The following is a 19515-nucleotide window of genomic DNA, read 5'->3' as shown; positions in this document are numbered from 1 at the left end:
AAGTCGTGGGAGAAGTCCTTGTGACAGAGGACAGATGAATGTGAAAAGGAAACAGTGCGACCTGTGAGAGGGATGTGAATGAAGAATGGGAAAAGAGAAAATTCACAGCTCGAGGAGCAGCTGTTTAAGAGAGTCGGGTCCAGAGGCTGCAGCCCAAAATGGTGGGGCAACGTTTTGCAATGGAAACTGCTGGAAGCTCCCGGTTGCAAGGCTGGGTAACCCTCTCGAGGCTTCCACTTTCAGCTAGAGACTTCCAGTCCCCTAATCCGACGCAGCGATTCAGATCAAACTACTTTTGAATTTTCAGATTCGATGATTATCATTGCCCCATTGGACTGATTCCCGTTGCGTCGGCGTCCTGTGTGCGGCATCTGAGGTGAAGTCTTCAACGGGGCATTCTCCAACCCCGCCTATGATGGAAGCAATGAGGTCACTTGGTGGGCATCGCCAGGGACGAAAAGTGGGCACCTTAGTCGCCCAAAGCTAGGAAATTTTTCCATGGCAACCGTAGGCTTGGCCGGGGGTCACATCACTGTCGCCACTGACTCTGCCGACTGGAATAGCCTTGAAACTACCAGAGAGGGGCAGAGACTTTCGGTGGGTAATAGTAGTAGAATTACCATACTATTCCACTCGATGGACACAGATGAACTACCCGGAAAACGCTTGGGTCTACTGGAATAATTGCGTTATACTAGCTTATTCGGGCGGGCCTTGAGCGGCTACTGGAAGCTCACATCTCATCAGAGGCGGTGATTCTAGTCTCCCCATCAGCAGAAGACAGTTGCACAGCAATGCCGTTAATCATTATACTACTCGCATGTTGATTATTCGAACTTTCCGAGGCATGCTGGAACTGTCTTACTTTCCGCATCCGTTTGAACCACCACCATCGGGGTGTTCCTGATTGCAGAATACAACCCGTTGAGAATGCTGTCTTTGCACTACGGAAACCAAGCTCTGTCGGTCATCTAACAAACATGCTCAACCTTCTCGGGCTTTCCATCCTTGGGCCCCAGGTCCGTTTTCAGCGTGCGCCCGAACAGCTCGAGCAGGACCTCAAAGCAGATCTTTGTGATGGCCGGGTCGTACCGGCCTTTGCTCAGTTCGTCCCTGATGAAAGCGTGCTGTGCCCAGGCGAACTCGTAGAAGCTGAAGACCACACCGGCATCCCGTAGCTTCTGGCGGATGAGGTCTCGTCCTCCATCAGGCACGTGCGTGTCCTTGATGCCGAATATCATGGCGACCTCTCCCTTGACCTCGTTCAGCTTGTCCAAGGTATGGATGCTGTCGGCCGGCGCCTCAGCTGCAGTGTTGGCCCCGTCGTTGGGGCCCAACGTGCGGCTGTGAACATCGGTCGCGAAATAGGCAGTACAAGCGCTCACACGAGGGTCGAGCTATCATCACATTAGCTTCGAAATGATGTGAACGTGGGACAGTACTCACAGCTGCCCGTAGAGCCAGGTGTCCGCCCAAACACATTCCCGTCGTGCCGACTAGCCCTGTGCAGGTGGGAAGGCTGAGCAGGTAGTCCACAGTCTTGTACGAATCTTCATCGTAGGACGGAAGGGTCTGTTGGTTGTCAGCATCAGAGTCCGCTTCAACAAACAAGCTCGATCCATCTTGCCTTCTTCACTTTCCATTCGTTGCCCTGATCAGTTCCAGGCACATCATATGCCAGGGCCTCCGGGCCTGTGAAATCATGGTACGACGAAGGTGCGGCAACGATGTAGCCTTGTCCTGCTATCTGGCGGGCAAAGCGAGCCACAGGGCCGGTCACTTTTCTGAAATCAGCCTCTCTCTGGGGGGGAAATTGATATGATTGCCATGACCTGGCTAAAGCCTGGATAAAGCGTAGCCATACCTTGGTAGATCTCGCTGAATAGGGCCACACCGGGGAATCGCCTACCGCAAACTTAATATTCGTATAAAAGAATAAGCCAACTGGGAAATATCCTACGCATTTGGGTATTGCGGAATTGTTGGGTGGAAGAGGAAGATCCCTAGGCACGGTCAGTCACCTGTTGGCACTCTGCAATCATGTTCCGCGCGTACTCATCGAGGTCTCCTTCCCATCCACCTTGGTCTGGACATCGGCATGGGTTTCCTTGATCAACATCTCGGCTTCTGTTTGTGTGACCCCTGACAAGGTCCTGAACGCTTGGAAGCACTGGAAAGCCGCAGGCCCGTCAGTACCCCGCGCCCGCAATCTGTGACCCGAGTCCGGAAGCCTCCGATGTGGTAAAGTGGGGCTGAGTAAGCCGGCTTGCCTCCGTGTTCGCTGCCGATTTGGACAGACACAGCGAGAATACTTCACATGTGCGCCAAGGACAGATGGATTCTGACCTTCTTGTCCCATCAATAGAGTTACTTCAGCGAGTAATGCCAACTCAAGTCTGTACAGCTGCTAATGTGTAATTTTCTCTCACAGCCTACGTCATAGCTCCATTTTGAGATCGCATGTCCTGCACCCGGCTGACTGAGGCATTGTTTCCATCTATGGCAAGCCACGATCGTCGTACCTCACAGGATCACAAGAACATGTACTTCTCAACCGGCGTTGCGTCATGGAAAGCTTGCACATTATTGCCATCTCAATCTGACGACGTCTAACATAGTGGAAGTGCAAGTTGGGCGTACTTCGTACGAGACCAACGCTTACTGTTAGTTCCACAGTTAGGTTGTGAGAGATGCCAGGAGAAGCCTGAAGCATCAGCAACCTATTTTTGTATCACCTCGACGATTGGAGATGCTATCGAAAGTTTTATAGTTATTCTATGGCTTCCTACTTCTTCCACCTACGCATAGCTATTCTTAGCATGCCGAGTCTTGGTCAGACCACAATGTGTGAATGCACATCAGTCTCAATCACTCCGGGGTGTTTATTCGTCCAGTTTGTATTCCTGATCAGTCTTCCGGATTCTGTTAGCCCCTTACGGATCGACTTTTCAATAGTCTGATATGGTGAGGTATTTATTGCAGCGGTCATGCTGTCGATTACGGTCAAAAAGACGGTCAGATCTATCCCGAGGCGTACTTCTCGTGCAATATTGTGCTTACATGCCCCCAAAATCCTTCGATGTGCGGAGAAGGGCATTCCAGCAAAAATTATGAAGTGAGGAACTCGGAATGTGTCACTTTGGACGCCTGTGAAGATAGCTCTCATTCGCCCAAGGCGTGAAACCGTTCATGGGCTGGTAGGGCGAACTGCGGAATGGTGTTACCACAAAGAGGGCAGACGTGTGTGTACCCATCCTCTTCTTCCCACCCGACCGATTCGATATCGCTGTCCTGTTTGCTCTGTTCTTGTGGGGTTTGCTTCATGCATTCGAGGCCACTTGCGTCTGCAACATATGGATTGGCTTGTGGAGAATTGTCATAGACGGTAAACTCCTTGAGCTTCGCGTCTTGGGTTCGGAACATTACTGAGATGTCTCGCCCCCCACCTATCCCATCTTCGTTGCCAGTCAAGACCATATTCGTGACGCAAATATTGATGAGAGCAAGGTTCCAGCCCTGTCGTTCGTTGTGCAAACGCCTAAATAGAGGCAGTATGGAATCATTGACTAGGCGCTCTGCTATCATCTCTGGCCCTTCTTTGAGGCTGAAAACGAACGTGGGAAGAGGCTGACTGCGTGAACTTCTACTGAAGTTTTCTCGTGATTGACTCTCGGTATTTAGCTTCGACCTCGTACGAGTAGATAACCGCAATGTCTTTGGATGTGCAAGCCATTTCCGACTCTCAGGAGACTCAGCCGTGGAATCCTCATCCATCAAGTCCACGTGCATCCTCCGCATGAGTGAAGCGGAAAGAGAACACAGCTCTCTCAACAGTTCGGCTTGTGTATTTATTGGTTTAGACATGTACGTATCTTCAATACTGATCTGGCTCGGCACATCACTGGCCTCTTTCACCGCAGCGTTGTCAATACCATGAAGGAGATTCCACACTTTCAATCCGATACCATGTTCTGTGCCAGGCCCTCCAAGAACCTTTTCAAGCACTGCAGAGGACATAGAGGGATGCTCAAGGACTTCGCGTGTGGTAATCTTGGCCGAGTGCTCGTCATCATGGGGGATGGCTTCTGATGTCCTGGACAAGACATGGTTCTCAACGAGATGTGAAGTTCTGAAGCCCATACCGGGGATCTTTTTGATTTGGTGCTCGTCCATGAAACGCTGTACGACCTCACCTGTCAGACTCATGAGCGTTGTCTGGTTCTTAGGTTTATTCTTAGTCCCGGCCAACTTGGCTAGGGTTTTATTGGTTGACACACCACATGTCGACGTGTACCCAAAGTCCTCTTCCAGCTTATGTCGCAGATAGCCGGCCAGGTGGGAAGACAGCAATAGGCGTACATAGAGCGGGCTACCCCAAGTCTCCTCCTGTATGCTTGGCTGACTTGGATAAGTGCATCCGAACAAGGAGGTTGCGTCAAACGTGAAACCTTTCTCGGGGTCCTGGTCGGAAAGCTGGAAAAAAGACTCGGCCAAGGAGTTCGGATTGAGTAGTTGTTCGTTGTATGAGATGATGTCAGAAACGTCCATGAAAACTTCATCGAGCCCGAGACGTTCGACTCTCTTATTCCATGAGTGTGACCGCAGGAAACCCCAGAGCTTTTTGGATGCGTCCCGGAATTTGGTCAGGTCCTCACCGTTGACCAGAACTAGGTCTGGGCACAGCTTCTGAGCCTCAGAGATGAGCATCAACTTCTTGACACCTTTCCCCCTGGCAACGTAGTTACAGGTTGCCAGGATGCTTTTCTGTTTTACCCCGACTGGGAGTGATTTCAGCGAAGGATTTTCATTTTCGAATACACTTGCGTAGAAGCAGTCGTAATCCTGGAGATGATTAGTTCAGCCCCGCCAGCCATGCTATTGCGCTACAAGTTCGGGCGGTCTCACAAAATGCAGGATGACACGATCCTGGCTCTCATAGGGCTTGTGATCCCGTGCTCTGTGTGGCGTGGACAGCGAAGCTGTCATCATGATGTTCAGTCCCCGCCAGTTTGGACTCTGCTCCGTGGCGGTGACACTGGCAGTGAAGATCTACCATTCACAGTGGCTCAATACGGTGATCAATGTGGCCATGGCCGTCAGCACTGTGGTTGCCAACAATCTGCCCGTTGGGAACTGAGGCAGACAGGCAGACGAAAGCTTAGGCAGTGCAAAAGCGGAGATTAACACTGGGCTAGGCCAGTGGACCTTGTCGGCGACCCTCAGCCGCTTGCGGTTTTCAGGCATGGGCCCAGGCAAGACATCCATGGATTGCTGTGGGGTGTTCTCTGGACACGCACTCCAGGCCTCGTCTAGGTATTCAAAGTGCTTACTAGTTTATTACTATACAAACAAATGCGTAAATTATCCCCTTTGTTGCGCTTCTGGACACTCTTTGGTAACAGGGGACCGTTGAATGCGCTATTGCCCGAATATTGGGCTCTCTCGGACTTTGCGGGTCGGGCTACTCGGTGCCTCCGCAGTGCCTTGATTACAACCGCCGATGTGTCCTGATGTAAAAATAGCCTTGTAGACGACATCTAGTCATGGCCGCCCACCAACGTCACTTGAGCCACGATGTTTCCAGGGACTGATCAACAGAATAAATAATTTAATTACGTCGAGGCGCTGAGTAAAGAAGTTGACAGATTGCTAATGAATTAAATCTTTTCTGACTTTTCAGCTGATTTTGGCCATCAATGCCATTTACAGGCACAGTGATGCCACCATCGGTCCCGATTGCGTGGTTCAAGCCGCCGCAGCCCTGGTCGCCTGAATACCCATCCCTTAGCCACAGTCCCTCTTTAATCCTGCCCTAGTGGACGCCTGGGATCTCGAGAGCACGCGGCTAATCCTTCGTTTGGGACTGCTCCGAAGAGGCAGAAATGTGAGGTCGCTTCCGAAAGCCCTTACTTCGTCTCTCTTGACCGCTGGCACATGGTCACTTGACAACGTGAGACTCTTCTCCCCGCATGGAAACCTTGAAGTTGGTCGCTAATTGCCCAGATTAGACGCCGTGGACGTGGTGTGTCGTATGCGACAGGCGACTTCGGGCTCTTCATGATTGGCTGGTCGCCACCAGGGGTGGCAGTAGAAGGGATGTGACAAGCGCCGACTCACTGATCCCTGCTTCCACAACCTTTTTATAGCCAACCAACTTCGTGATTCTCTTGACCAGGTATGACCAGGTGCATTAGCCTCAATAATCACTGCTGCCCAGATCCTTCGCACTTCGCTCTTTCCTCCCTTAGTTGCTTCTTCCACCTATCTCCTCGCGTCTGAAGTTCTTCACATTGCATTAGTCTCGGAGTCTGTCGCTTATCAGGCTTTGGCTGGTGTTATATACTCTTGCCGCCGCTTATCCCGCTGTTTGAATACAACCAGCCCGACTCTGACCTTATTACTCTGGTCCCGGCCGGCTGGGAAATTGCTTGGAGGTCGTCTTCTTGCCGGCACACGTTACTTTCTGTTCTCCCAACCGTACGGGTACGCTGCCGAGAATCAGTCATGTCGACCTCGAGTTCCACCAAGAGACCAAGGTTGTCTCTTCAGACGAAGACAGCAACGGTTCCCAGTACGAGAACCAGGAACGCTCTAGCAAGAAGTGACCCCAAGTCACCAACTACCTTTAATACTCTCTCAAATGTCTATGTCACGGCTATCGAGAGGTCGACACCAGTCCAGTCGACGCCGGTCCAGTCTACGCCGTTGACAGCGATTAATCTCTTTCAGAGTCTCAAACTTCAGACCAACCCAGAAGCACTCAGGGGGCAGCAAAGAACCCAAACCCCTTACACTGCAACGTACCCCGATACACCCCTCTCTGCCAATCCAAAGTCACCCATGCAAGTCGAGATCAACTTCCCGAGCACTATGACCGCTACTCCGCCCTTGTCAGCAGGGCCGACAGAGCAGATTGGAGCAAAGGTTTTCTCTTTCGCCCCGAAAGATACACTTAGCCATGTGATCCCTGCCTCACCGGCCCAGAGCCGACGGAGTATTGGCGCGAGTCTCAGAGCACCATATTCGCATCCTCGTTCTCTTCATAGCATTCTGAGGAACTCCCCACTGCCCCCTTCAAGTGCCAAGTCTCCAATTTCCCCGAGACGACAGTCTCTGCGGTTGCAAGAGAAAGCAGCACGGCGTGTCGGATACGAAAGCCCTTTGACCCAGACCATTACGACCGAGAAGTACACCAGATCACACATCGACTTGCTCTCCGAAGATGCGTCGCCCTACTCCGCAACGCCGACCGCCGAAGACTCGGACATGGTACTCGACCTTACCATGGCCTACTCCAGAGCGGAGACTCGTGACGGGGGACAGACCCCTGGGCCGTTTGAGGAAATGAGGAGGAGAATGGCTGGCTTGCAATCGGAGACACCCATTACTTCTCCCCGACCAGGGGGCATAAGGAAGAAAAAGAGAGAAAAGAAGCGCAAGTGGGTATGGACCATCGGACAAGACGGAGAGGAGAGTGAAAGTGGTGCATTGTTGGCACTGAAGGCCGCAGCAGAAGCATCGACGCCGCGGACATCTGTGCCGATCAAAGCTGCTACACCGGAGCCTGTGACTGCTGTACAAACAAGTGTTGAACCAGTCGATTCCGAGGTAGAGACCCAGGATGTCGAGATGTCGGACGTAAGCAGTATTCCCTCAAGCAGCCGGGGCACAACACCATTCAGTGTCGAGATAGACCCGAAGACCCCTGTTATGACTGCTGCCGCTGGTTCAGCACCTCAAACAGATCGACTTGGGTCTGTGGATTTGATCAACCCCGAGACGGGAAGCCGCAGGGACACACCCATTCCACCCGATCTTGTTACAAGGTAGACGTCAGGGGAAAATACCGTCATTTTCAGAATGGGAGACTGGACACCAAGATTGTCAGCGGTGTCAAGTGAAGCAACTAGTGGACATATTATGACTTAAACGCATACCGCGAGGCATGAGGAGCATTAGCCGGTTAGCATTGGAGTGGGGCGCACTATACCATTGCATTGTCTTTACTGTATTTGTACCGTCACGGGAAAGGGGAGGTTACATGAGCCATGAAGATCACGAACAAACCGAACAAGAGTATTGAAATTGAGCCAACTGTTCATTTGTCCTGGCCATTCCGCAAGGATCGTGCGTGCATGCATACGGGAGGCACAGTACCACCAGAACCAGGATGTCTGCCAGCTTTCGTAGAGCCGCATCGCCAGGCCAGCCTGGATCTTCGCTAGCTCTCGGCTCCCACAGCGTCGGCTGCGTGCTGTCAGCCAGACGCGCCATGCAAATGAGCCAGACACACTAGATAACAGCGAGGGGATTGCATCTGTCCTCGTTGCAAGCTAAGAATCTCAGATCGTAGTAGGAATCGTCGTGAGTATTGCTTTAGCACCGCCAAGCACCACGCAGCTCAGCTGGACCAAAGAAAATCCATGACGCAAATCTACATCCTTGTTGTAGATCTGAGGGTTTAGCTGGGTCTGCTCCAAGACCAAAGCGACAGTGATTAACGCTGGCGAATTGCCGGACCACAGGGATCACTCTCAGCTGAAAAAGACCGTCTCCATAGGTGCCCGATCTATCTGGACTGCTTTTCCACAACAGCAATATGGGGCTCACGTGTCTCAATGGCTCTCTCTGTGTAGCCGTGATGCTCACGTCGATAGGTTGTTCGCGCGCGGGAAGTTACAGAAACCGGTTTATCTAGGGTTGAAGCCATCTCGCCAGATTGAAGCTAAGGCACCACAACCACCCACTTGTCTTACTGGGTGGGAGGCTGGCGGTAGGCCTAGGCCCTGGGGTATCCCCCGCCCCGGAAGCTGATTTCAAGGTTGGCTGCCGAGCTTGGGCCCTGGCGACCTGGATAGTTTCAGTAAAAAAAAATGGAGCTGCAGAGATAGAGACAGAGGGCGGGCAGAGAAAGTCAATCGCGAACAGGCATGAGCTTCATCGTCGCAAGAGGACAAACTCAGCCAATTGCTGAAAAGCTCGCCGAGGCTGGGTGCGTGCCATACTTCCGGCCGTACAGGCTCGGTCAAGGATCAGTGCAGCAAATAGTCCCAAGAGCAGCGTCGAATCTGCCAAGGATTGCACATGGCGCTATTCTTCGTCTGTCGCATGCCCGCTCGATGGATAGCTTGGTCTCATTCACTGACACACCTACGTCATACATGGTTCCCGTGAAAGGACGCGCTTACTGACTGGAATGATGCAACTCTCGGACAGGGGGTGGTACAATATAGCAGCACCAGTAGCCCAATTCCACTTTGTAGAATTCCTCCGGTATCTTTTCCGCAACCTTGCTTGCGATTCAAAGTCGTGTTGGAGGGACTCAATACACTTTGTAGCTGCTGTGGACAGTAGTAGTAGCAGCAGTATTGGAACCTCCATTACTACGAAACCCGACTCTGCGATCTTGGTGCGGCAGAGCGATACCCTACTCGACTTGGAATACCTGTGAGTGCCAGCCACGACTCTCCGTCAAAGAGCGCACAACCAGTGCGGTCTTAATTGTTTTGGTGACCAGTATCACTTACAGTATTCAGAGGTCTCAGGCAGCTGGCCGTGAGGTCCCGCACTCCAAACAGTCATGTCGCAGAACGAGCAGCATGCCCCCGGGGGGCACTACTCCGGGCGCAATCGAATCCCGAACATTCAACAATTCGTCGAAAGCCTCGACCGCGACAAGAAGGAACGAGATGCTCAGATTGACGCCGGAGTACAGCCAAATGGGCAGAACGGTGGCGTCAAAGAGCACAAGGTCGAGCCGAAGAAGAAGGGCCGCATTGTGACCGACCCGGTCACTGGGAAGGAGGTTGAAATCACGGACGTCAACCTCGATTCCAAGGATGCTGTCGAGAATCCTCTCCTATCTGTGCCCAATGCCAACCTCGGCAAGGACACGACCGTCAAGACGGAGGCCACACAGTCTGGCGAGGAATACAGGTACAACCAGGATGTGACTGCACCGCCAGATCCAGTTGCTACGGGGTCTACCTCAGATGTTCCTATTCATGTGAGTCCCCTTGCAGTGATGCTGTAAATCCAGAGGAAGGATGACAGCGCATCTGCATGTATTATCTAGTGGTTGCAGTTGCTAATAAGAAAATGCTTGCAGGGCGAGAAAACCAATGTCCTGTTCCATCCGGTATGTTTGGAACGCAAGACTTCTATATTTCCAGGTTGCTAATGCATATGACAGACGCCATCTGTCAGCTACGAGCCCATGTTCGCTGTTATCGAACAGAAAGCGACAATCCTTTGCGCCGGCATTTTCTTTGGTATCATCCTTGTTGGCAAGTTCTTTGGCGGGAGGCTACTCGGGCTGATTCCTCTTGCTATCTGCGTCGCTTCTGGAGTATTCCTATGGATGAAAGACCTCGTTAGACAAGGTCGAGATATCGAATGGTCCAGCGAACAGAAGCGCGGCGAGATGGCCACTGTGAACCTAATTCCGGAATCAGTAGAGTGGATGAATACCTTGCTGGGCATTATTTGGGGTCTAATAAACCCCGATATGTTCGCGGCTGTGGCTGACACGCTCGAAGATGTCATGCAAGCTTCAGTTCCTGGTGTTATTGAGAACGTCAAGGTAGCCGACATCTCACAAGGAAACAACCCCATTCGGATTCTGAGTATGCGCGCGCTACCTGACGAGCATATGAAGGATCTCAAAGAAGAGATGCACAAGAACAACGAGAAGGTCAAGGATCCGCAAGAACTCGCAGCCGATGAAGAGGGAGGCGATTACTACAACCTGGAGGTTTCCTTCGCCTACCACGCCAAGCCTAATGGAGAGAGTGTCTCTGCCAAGGCCGCAAACATGGGCATGCAATTGATCTTCTATCTTGGTATCAAAGGACTTTTCGGCGTCCCACTTCCTATCTGTGAGTATCCAGCTGGCAAGTAGAAAACTGAGGTCTTGACTAATGAGAAATAGGGGTCGAGCTCATTGGCCTGGTTGGAACTGTCCGCATACGATTGCAGATGACCCCGGAGCCTCCTTTCTTGAAGGCAGTCACATTCACACTCATGGGTGTTCCCAAAGTCCAAGCTGGTTGCACTCCAATGATTGAGCGGGGTGTCAACATCTTGAACCTGCCGGTGATCTCGAACTTCGTCAACTGGGCTATCAAGACGGCTGCGAACATGTACGTTGCTCCCAAGAGCATGACTCTGGATCTTGGCAAGATGCTCCAAGGAGACGATATCCAGAAAGAGACAGAAGCTCTGGGCATTATCTTTATTCGCATTCACAAGGCGACCGGACTGTCAAAGCAGGACCGCCGTGGCTCCGAAGGCGGTGGCAGCGACCCGTACATCACAGTCAGTTTCTCCAAATTTGGAAAGCCCATGTACTGCACGCGTGTTATCCAGGATGACCTCAACCCCGTCTTTGAGGAGACCTGTGCCCTTATGGTCACTGCAGACCTCATCAAGGCCGACGAGCAGCTTTCCATGGAACTGTGGGATAGTGATCGTTCCAGTGCGGATGACGTTGTTGGCAAGGTCGAACTTTCGATGCAGAAGCTCATCCAGCACCCTGGCAAGATGTACCAGCAGATCTCAAAGCTTGCTGGTGTCAAGGCTGAATCTGAGATGCCGGGCGAACTCCACTGGGAAGTTGGCTTCTTTGGCAAGACTCAGTTCCGTGCGGCACTTCGAACTGACGGTAAGGACCTCAACCTTCCAAAGGAGCTCCGTGATAAGAAGGAGCTGCAAGACAACAAGGGTGCCATCGACAACGCCGAGGAAGATGCTGTGACCCACACTCCACCTGATCCCCTCTGGCCAACTGGCATCCTCTCTATTATTGTCCACCAAATTGTCAACCTTGAGATGGCGAATACACAAGGCAGTGAGGGCGGCAAAAGGAAGGGCGGTAAAGAGTATGAGCCTGCTCGTGACGCTGGTGAGATCAAGGAGGAGTCCAGCAAGAGATTGCCAAGTGCGTACTGCACCATGTTGCTCAATGACGAGCTGGTGTACAAGACCAGAACCAAGGTGGTCTCGTCAAAGCCTATCTTCAATGCTGGAACTGAGCGATTTGTTCGGGACTGGAGGTCAGCTATCGTCACTGTTACAGTGCGTGATTCTAAACACAGACAACACGACCCCATTATTGGTGTCGTACCCCTGAAGCTGTCCGATATTCTCCAGACCTCAAGTCAGGTAAGTTATCCCCTTTATTACTGTGTATCATGTCTAATTCATAATCTCAGTCAACCAGATGGTACCCTCTTGATGGTGGCATCGGCTTTGGTCGCGTCCGCATCTCCCTACTCTTCAGATCTGTCGAGTTGAAACTGCCCCCTCAGCAGCTTGGATGGGATGTTGGCACCTTCGAATTCACCTCTGACACGATCACATCAACTTATGCGGATAAGAACAAGCTTAAGTTGAAGTTGCGAACCGGCGGTAGTTCTGGCGTCGTTAAGCGCGAGCAATGCACAGCCGAGGCAGGTCAACTTGTATGGAACATCAGTGGGAAAGAAAAGCAAATCCGGCCTCGTCTACCGGTGCGGTACCGATACAGATCTCCCATCTTCTTCGAGTTCCACGCAAGTCAAAAGCGAAATGCGGAAGCCTACGCCGCTCTTTGGCTGCTGGAACTCGTTGATGGCGAGGAGAAGGACTTCGACATACCCATCTGGCGTTGCAACAACGACACGCGCCTGTCGCAGAACTACATCACTGAGGAGAACTTCAAGAGCATCCCTGATATTGATGTGCAAGAAATTGGTCGGCTTCGCTTCCGCGGCCGCTTCAAGGCCGGAACTGACCGTGATCACCTGCGCTTTGTGTCCGACAACGACTCGCGAGAGACGATTGAAACTTGGGAAGCTTGCTTCTCCGAGGGTGTTCGGCAGGAAGAAGTAACCAAAGAGGTTCCTCCCGTGATCCAGAAGCTGCACGACGACTCGTTGACTCAGGGTCGCGATATCCTGGCTAGTGCTTCCCCCGAGGAGAAGGAGAAGTGGCTGGCCAAGGACGGCACCGACTGGAGCGGTGCGTTCGGCAAGGACCCCGCCGCCATCATGAACGGCAGCGTCCACCAGGCCGACGGGGACTCCGAGGACCAGTACGAGTCGGACGATGACTCGGAGGAGCTCAGCAGCATGGGTTCGCCCAACCGACTGCGGCACCCGGATACGGACCTGGGCATTGTGGACGGAGCCACGAGCAGCAGCGGGCCCAGCGAGCCGCGCAAGAGCGCCGACACGGGCGTGACGCACGCCACGTCGGGCAGCGCCAACTCGCAGGCCAGCAAGAGCAGCAAGAACCCCATCAAGCAGTACAAGGAGTACAAGTCCAAGAGCCGCGACCTGCACCGCCAGCACCGTGGCCTGATGCAGTGGCGGCCCATGCGCAACATCCAGTTCGCTAAGGATGAGGCCAAGTACGCGGTGCGCCGTGTCACCAAGCTGGGCGCCCTAGACGGCAGACAGCCGGACGTCGAGACTGAGGTTTAGATTGCAGGAGGAGGGGATAACCAGTATCGAGGGAGGGGAAAGGGGAGCGACGGGGTGACCCTGGCCAAAGAAAGAAAATGCATCCACAAGGAAACGGGCAATGACATAATTACGTTCGATCGTTACGATGGCGTAGGGGTTGGTGATATTGTAATGTACAAATATGTCGTAAACGCAGCATGAATAAATGAGAATACTTTACAATGCTCTGGCTCCCGTGGTGTATATACTAATTGTGATCTACATAGAATAACTATCATATATAACACAGTATGACAACCCGCTGCAATAGTCACGGGAAAATGTACAGAGACATTGTAGTCTAAGGTCTCCGGTGCCACATCCTTCCTACTGAGAGTGGTGAGATCTAAGCATGATCCGTCTAAATACGACACCCGCTAATCATAAAATTAATACAGTATAAAGTACATGATTTGGACCGCTATCGCAATCACGCAGCGCCAGCCGCGGCCTGCTCCCGCTTCCTCTTCTTCTCCAGCTTCTTCGCGCCCTTCATGCTCTTCCGCGGCCTCGACTTCTGCGACGCGGCCGTGACCTTCGGCTTGTTCAGCAGCCACCCGTTCATGGGCCGGCGGCTGGCGATGAACTTGCCCTCGGGGCTGAAGACGTCGATGACGGGCCAGTTGGGCTCTCCCTGCGGCTGCTGGTTCTGGTGCTCGCGCCTGGGTGCGGGCCGCTTCTTGGGGCCGTCAGACACGGCCTCGAGCTGCTCCAACGCAGACAGCTCCTCCTTGGGATTGGAGTCGGGAGCCGGGTCGGCGGCGACCGGCCGCTGCTCGTACAGCTCCCTGGTACGGACCTGGGCAACCACCTCGACCCATCCCACGCCCTCGATCAGGATATCGGTAGCGAGCACGCGGTAGGGTAGGCGGTCAACCTTGATACCAACGGCGGCCTTGGCAGTGATCGGACCAGCACGCTCTCTAGTCACATCCCACTTCAGCTCAAAGGAGCCAGCATGCTTTATCGTCTCCCCGGTGCCCGGGGCTGCTATACTCTCAACATTGAGTTCGCTCGTCTGAGCCTGGATTGCGATAGCCTTTTCCGTGTTGGTAGCGTGGGGCTTGATCGGGGTGAAGGCATAGGTCAAGACGATCGGGCCCGGGACACGCGGCGTGAGGCGGATAAGGCCACCTAGGAGAAGCGACTGTCCCTGCTTCAAAACCATCTGCTCTGGGACGATACGCGAGCGCATGACCAGGGACTTTTGATGTTCCTCCTGCACATACTTCTCGAGGCCTGTCCGCTCTACGCCCGGAAGGTCGATGAGTTCTCCTTTGCCATTACCGAATGGAACGCGGATTGGAGATGCCGTTGTTCCAGGCAGGTCGGAGACGATAGGCATCTCCGGGTACTGCGTCTCTGCAGGCGCCGGGGGAAGCAGAGATAATTCGTCCACGCCATCCGCCTCAAGCTTGGCAATCAAACCGTCATCCACATCCTCTGTCGGGGGAGCGGAATCCTTTTCTGGTGCTGCACTCTGTTCGTCCTTGGAATGCATGTCGATTTTGATTTGATGGCCAGACGGGTCCCAGTCCATACGACCTTTGGGGAAGACGGCCTCGAAAAGCTGGCTTTTTCCAACATTGACTTTTCCAACCATCCAACCAGCACCGCCTCGTTTCCAGATGTCCTCCTTGAGCTCCTTGGTCCACCAGCTCCGCCTGGCACTTACACACCTGATGTTGCCCAGGCGTAAGTCTGAGCCCGAGCGACCCAGAGCGTCGCGCAGGACTTCTCTCAAGTAAGGCACCAGGCGATCCACCTGCGGTTTTGTTGGGGCGAGCAAGTCGGAGCGGGTGATGATAAAGCTCATCTCCGTCTTCTGGCCGTGGAAGTACTTGCCTGCTCGTGATCGCCTGTTCTTGGACCTCAGAGGCATGAGATCCAACAGCGAGTGAATCTGAGGAAGGATGGACATGGGAAAGTCAGCAGCATCAAGGATGTGGTACACATGATTGTACTTGTAAGGTGACTCCGAGAGTGTATCCCGTATGGAGTCAATGGTCGGATGGTAGATGGAGACGCCAGTCTGATGGTGTACCAGCATATGACATCTGTCGCACAGAGGCGCCTTGACGGGTGCAGGCTGCTGCTTGGTCTCCGGCTCGCCAGCCAAGGCTGGGGCCAAGGTTGGCGCGATATCATCCACGTCCACGCCCAGCTTCTCTAGTTCGGCCAGATCAACTGAGCGGATCGACTTCCGGAACACCTCATCCTCTTCGCGTTCCTCCTGACGGCGGTCTCTCACTTTTGGTTGCTCCAGGCCAACATACGTGCGCACCGCTTTCCTGCCCAGGTCATAATACCCAGGTTGGTCTGAGTGGGAGGTCTGGGATAATGCGCCGCAACCAGTACACTGGGCTGGGAGTTTCCGAATGGGCTTAGCAACATCGGTAGTGTCTGGCATACCAGTGGGTTGTGTCGTTGTAGCAGCTTGTGCCTGACGAGCAGTAGTGTCGACGTGCAAGCTGCGATGTTGAGCTCTCCATGTCGATGGCGCACGAGCGGCTTGACTCCTTATAAGTTGCGAGCCCAGCTGCCGATGAGCCAGATTAGGACATAAGAAAAGTGGTAGCTCCAGACTCGGCGTCTGCTCCGCGGTACGGAGCGCAGACGAGAGCCATTTGGAGGAGGAAAACGCGCGATGCATGGCTACGTCTTGGCTGCGTTGAAGACTCTACCAGGCGCACGCGACATGACATGCAGCTTGATCGACGCCAGTCTACTTATTTGCAGCTCGGATAGAGCTTCCTGGAACTTTTTAAGAATATTCTAGCGATAAGGCCCCTGATGGGCGCTAAACGCAACGCTAGCAGGGGGTTCTGCTGCCGATAAGGAACAATCCTCGGGCCGTATCAACGCCCGTCCTCAAGCCTGGAAATTTACGGACGGGCTCGATCACGCGGCCAAGTCCCCTAGGCGCGACAGGAAGAAGCTGCCGAACTCACTGCCATCCCTATCCACAGACACGAGCAATTGGAGCTCGTCGGCAGTCAAGATGGTGAACCCAGGGAAGCGTATGAACGTTTTGAAAGCCGTAAGTCTTCCGACCCCCGACTGCAAAACCAATCGCTAACTTATCTCTTCCAGAGGGTAAATGCTCGACGAACCGGCCACTATTCCCGAGTCCCATGCTGACCGTCGACATAGTTACTAAACCTACGGCATGGCCCTGGCGCAGCGATTCTGCCGCCCGAGGTCACGAGAATACACATGGACTTTGCTCTGAGATGGAACGAGGGACACTTTGGCCCGAGGTGCGTGACAGACCTCCTTTGGGGGCTTGCAGCAATCCAAGTACTAAGAGAAGACAGGAAATTCTGGAAACTATGCCTTCCACGCCTGAAATTCTGGAATCCGTCAATCCCCATGTTAATAAATCGCCATACCAACCAATCCGGCCCGGCGACCATGTCCATCTACTTCCGACAGAGCGCCGCGACCGCCTCCAAGGCCGCCGCGTTACCCATACAACGGCAGCCACACTCGAGTACGACCAACGAGACGCCCGCCCCGGCGCCTGAGGAGGGCGAGAAGGTGGTCACGATTGAGATGAAGAACCAGCACTCGGACGCTATCCTGGCCGACTTCCTGCAGAAGACGGGCGCCACGCTGATCCACCCCACAGCCGACGAGAGGTCCGAGATGGTGCAGCTCGAGGAGCTGAGCGAGAGGGCGGTGGCCGACCGGGCCATCAACAAGAGATTCCTCGACGAGAAGAGGAGGGAGGAGCGCATCATGGCCCGCGCCATGGAGGAGGCCGCGGCCATCAAGATGGCCAACCAGTAAGCGGGCGGACGGTCTATGGGACTGCGAGACCGCGGGCGTTGTGGCTGTACGAGCTGTGTATTATTACGGCATGCCCGGAAGGCATTGTAGACAAAAGCGCAGTTGCGCAAGATCTGTACAAATGGGGATATCCACAACAAAGCATTGATTTGTACCTTGCAACCCACTTCTTGCACTGCAGACACCCCGCTCACTGTGAGGAGTCCAGCGACAAAATCATTCGTAAACCATTTCATCGACCTCTGTTTCATACGCAGAACCCCCCGGTTGCTCGACGCCATCGTGGGAACTACACCGGGGTGTGGAAGAGCTTAACACACGGGTCTCACATGAAAACAGTCCCGTTTCGTGTCCACGCGGGATGTCTCCAGACTTTCGGATTCCAGGAACCGAGAACTGCCCAGCCATGGAGCGCCATTGGGAGCTTCAGGCAAAGCGTGGTTAAATAGCAGCAGGTCTGGGCACTCTGCCGGGAGAAGAAAGGGGGTCATGAGATGTGGTGTGGCCGGTGCGGCTTCCATGTCAGCTCGCCATACGGGGAGCCCTTGGTACTTGTTTGGCAGACGGATGTTTTCATGAGCTCATATTTCTGCAATGGGCATTGATTGCTCCTCAATCTGAACTGGAACGGTGGTTGGAAATGCCGTGAGTGCCAAGATAGCGGTGCCTAGAAAGAAACGGGCGACTCGAAAATGTGATGAGACTACGAAAGGTGCAAAGCATGTCCACCCAGTGCAAGACCCAGGGAGAAACTGTTGTTTCTATCAAGCCTTCCGCGTACAGCATAGCAAGTGAATGTGCTGATTTGATGCAAAATCCCAGGCATATGGTAAGTTACCAAGCTCAAGTAAGGTATCCTCTGCGATGCCGGCCAGGATTACAAGCTGTTGAATGATATCGAGCAAGTATGATATCCATTGTGAATCCTGCCCCCTGCCCAGCCCAAGGCCTGGGTATAGGTTCTCCCACTAATCAGCACACAGGGGTCCAGTGCCGGGCTGCTAAATCCACTAACAACTTGGCCCGCCGCCCGATAACGCGGGGCAAGAGTGACCGGCCGACAGCGGGAACATCCAATATCGCATCATCCAGCCGGGAATTTCTCTGCATACGAGGGCCCCGCGGACTTTTACTACGCCCAGCACTCCTCGTCCTCGCTTGATCTCTGCTTGCACCGGCCCGCCTTCTTCAGGCAATCAATCAGAAAGGAGCCTCCAGACTTGCCGTTTACCGGACTGTATTTCCGTTTCAACGAGCCCACCTCACCTTCTCTCACCCATCTCAAAAAAAGTGCCCCGCCATCGTGACCAGCCCTCACACCTGCTGGCCGGCGAAGCGCACACGACCTCGAATCCTCTCGATAACCCAGCAGAACCGGCGAACCACAGCCATGGCCGCCCCATCGCAACAAGCCAACCGTAGCGGCGGCCCGCCGTCCTCGTCCTCGCGGACCATGGTGCAAACGCCACAGCCCTCGACCGCTCAGCCCTCGGCGACCCAGACGCAGACCGAGACGCCGGCGGCGGCCGCCCAGCCGATCCTGCGGCTCCGGGGCGCGCACGCGTCCTCGGCCGGCCCGCGCGTGCAGTGGGCCGAGAACGTCGTGGACAACGAGGGCCTGGGCCGCAAGAGCAGCAAGGTGTGCTGCATCTACCACGCGCCGCGGGCCGTGGGCGAGTCGAGCTCCGAGTCGTCGTCGTCAGACTCGGACGACAGCAGCTCGTCGGACTCGGAGTCCGACCGCGCGCGGGGCACCGGGCGGAGGAGGGTCGGCGACGGACACGGACACGGACACGAGCACGGCGAGGGCTGCTCGCATCACGGGCATGGTGGTGGTGGCGGTGGCGGTCGCGCAAGTAAGAGGAACGGAGACGGCTCGGGCGGCCGGCGGAGGAGGAGACCCAGCCCGAATGCTTACGAGAAGCAACCGAAGCCACGGCCGAAGGACGGGGGAGGGAGCTCCGGGCCTGGCGGATCGCGGGCGGCGTAGGGTGTGTTCTTTGGACGGCGTATGAAAGACGTTGAACAAACAACGCTTAGGGGTTCTCATGAAGCACTACCAAAACGGAGGCATTGCATCTATTGTGTATTGACAGTGGCCAGCGACTACATTACTATTGCCAAGGCCAAGCGCCCGATCTGGAACTCAGGATTAGTGAGGATGGGAAGATAGACAGACAGGGCATAGGCATCAGCGTGTGTGTGGCGGACGGCCGAGGAGCATATTATACCCTTTCCG

At 54.1% G+C, this 19515-nt stretch overlaps 7 protein-coding genes across 7 annotated transcripts; 4 read left to right on the top strand and 3 right to left on the bottom strand.

The window, feature by feature from the left end:
* Window positions 1-971: 971 nt before the first annotated feature.
* On the bottom strand, window positions 972-2119 carry JN550_006053 (uncharacterized protein; the record flags this gene model as incomplete). The annotated part of the gene is made up of 6 exons (XM_049317749.1): window positions 972-1397; window positions 1447-1572; window positions 1637-1779; window positions 1865-1905; window positions 1961-2003; window positions 2056-2119. The coding sequence occupies 6 exons, from the start codon at window positions 2117-2119 to the stop codon at window positions 972-974; spliced, it is 843 nt and encodes a 280-aa protein (XP_049171939.1).
* Window positions 2120-3162: 1043 nt separating this feature from the next.
* On the bottom strand, window positions 3163-4989 carry JN550_006052 (uncharacterized protein; the record flags this gene model as incomplete). Its single annotated transcript, XM_049317748.1, has 3 exons — window positions 3163-3538; window positions 3869-4842; window positions 4906-4989. The coding sequence occupies 3 exons, from the start codon at window positions 4987-4989 to the stop codon at window positions 3163-3165; spliced, it is 1434 nt and encodes a 477-aa protein (XP_049171938.1).
* A 1515-nt stretch (window positions 4990-6504) lies between these two features.
* JN550_006051 (uncharacterized protein) lies at window positions 6505-7830 on the top strand (the record flags this gene model as incomplete). Its single annotated transcript, XM_049317747.1, has 1 exon — window positions 6505-7830. One exon carries the CDS (start codon window positions 6505-6507, stop codon window positions 7828-7830), a length of 1326 nt encoding a protein of 441 aa, XP_049171937.1.
* Window positions 7831-9580: 1750 nt separating this feature from the next.
* Window positions 9581-13463, top strand: JN550_006050 (uncharacterized protein; the record flags this gene model as incomplete). Its single annotated transcript, XM_049317746.1, has 5 exons — window positions 9581-10006; window positions 10109-10138; window positions 10193-10877; window positions 10931-12162; window positions 12213-13463. 5 exons carry the CDS (start codon window positions 9581-9583, stop codon window positions 13461-13463), a joined length of 3624 nt encoding a protein of 1207 aa, XP_049171936.1.
* A 451-nt stretch (window positions 13464-13914) lies between these two features.
* On the bottom strand, window positions 13915-16137 carry JN550_006049 (uncharacterized protein; the record flags this gene model as incomplete). Its single annotated transcript, XM_049317744.1, has 1 exon — window positions 13915-16137. The coding sequence occupies one exon, from the start codon at window positions 16135-16137 to the stop codon at window positions 13915-13917; it is 2223 nt and encodes a 740-aa protein (XP_049171935.1).
* A 348-nt stretch (window positions 16138-16485) lies between these two features.
* JN550_006048 (uncharacterized protein) lies at window positions 16486-17276 on the top strand (the record flags this gene model as incomplete). The annotated part of the gene is made up of 3 exons (XM_049317743.1): window positions 16486-16524; window positions 16638-16744; window positions 16802-17276. 3 exons carry the CDS (start codon window positions 16486-16488, stop codon window positions 17274-17276), a joined length of 621 nt encoding a protein of 206 aa, XP_049171934.1.
* Window positions 17277-18666: 1390 nt separating this feature from the next.
* On the top strand, window positions 18667-19266 carry JN550_006047 (uncharacterized protein; the record flags this gene model as incomplete). Its single annotated transcript, XM_049317742.1, has 1 exon — window positions 18667-19266. The coding sequence occupies one exon, from the start codon at window positions 18667-18669 to the stop codon at window positions 19264-19266; it is 600 nt and encodes a 199-aa protein (XP_049171933.1).
* Between the last annotated feature and the right edge of the window lie 249 nt (window positions 19267-19515).

The sequence above is a fragment of the Neoarthrinium moseri genome, assembly GCF_022829205.1.
Source record: "Neoarthrinium moseri strain CBS 164.80 chromosome Unknown scaffold20_Wmoseri_CBS_16480, whole genome shotgun sequence".
NCBI classification, from domain to species: Eukaryota; Fungi; Ascomycota; class Sordariomycetes; order Amphisphaeriales; family Apiosporaceae; genus Neoarthrinium; species Neoarthrinium moseri.
The sequence above is the reverse complement of the archived record's forward strand: the minus strand, read 5'-3'. Positions and strand labels throughout refer to the sequence as shown.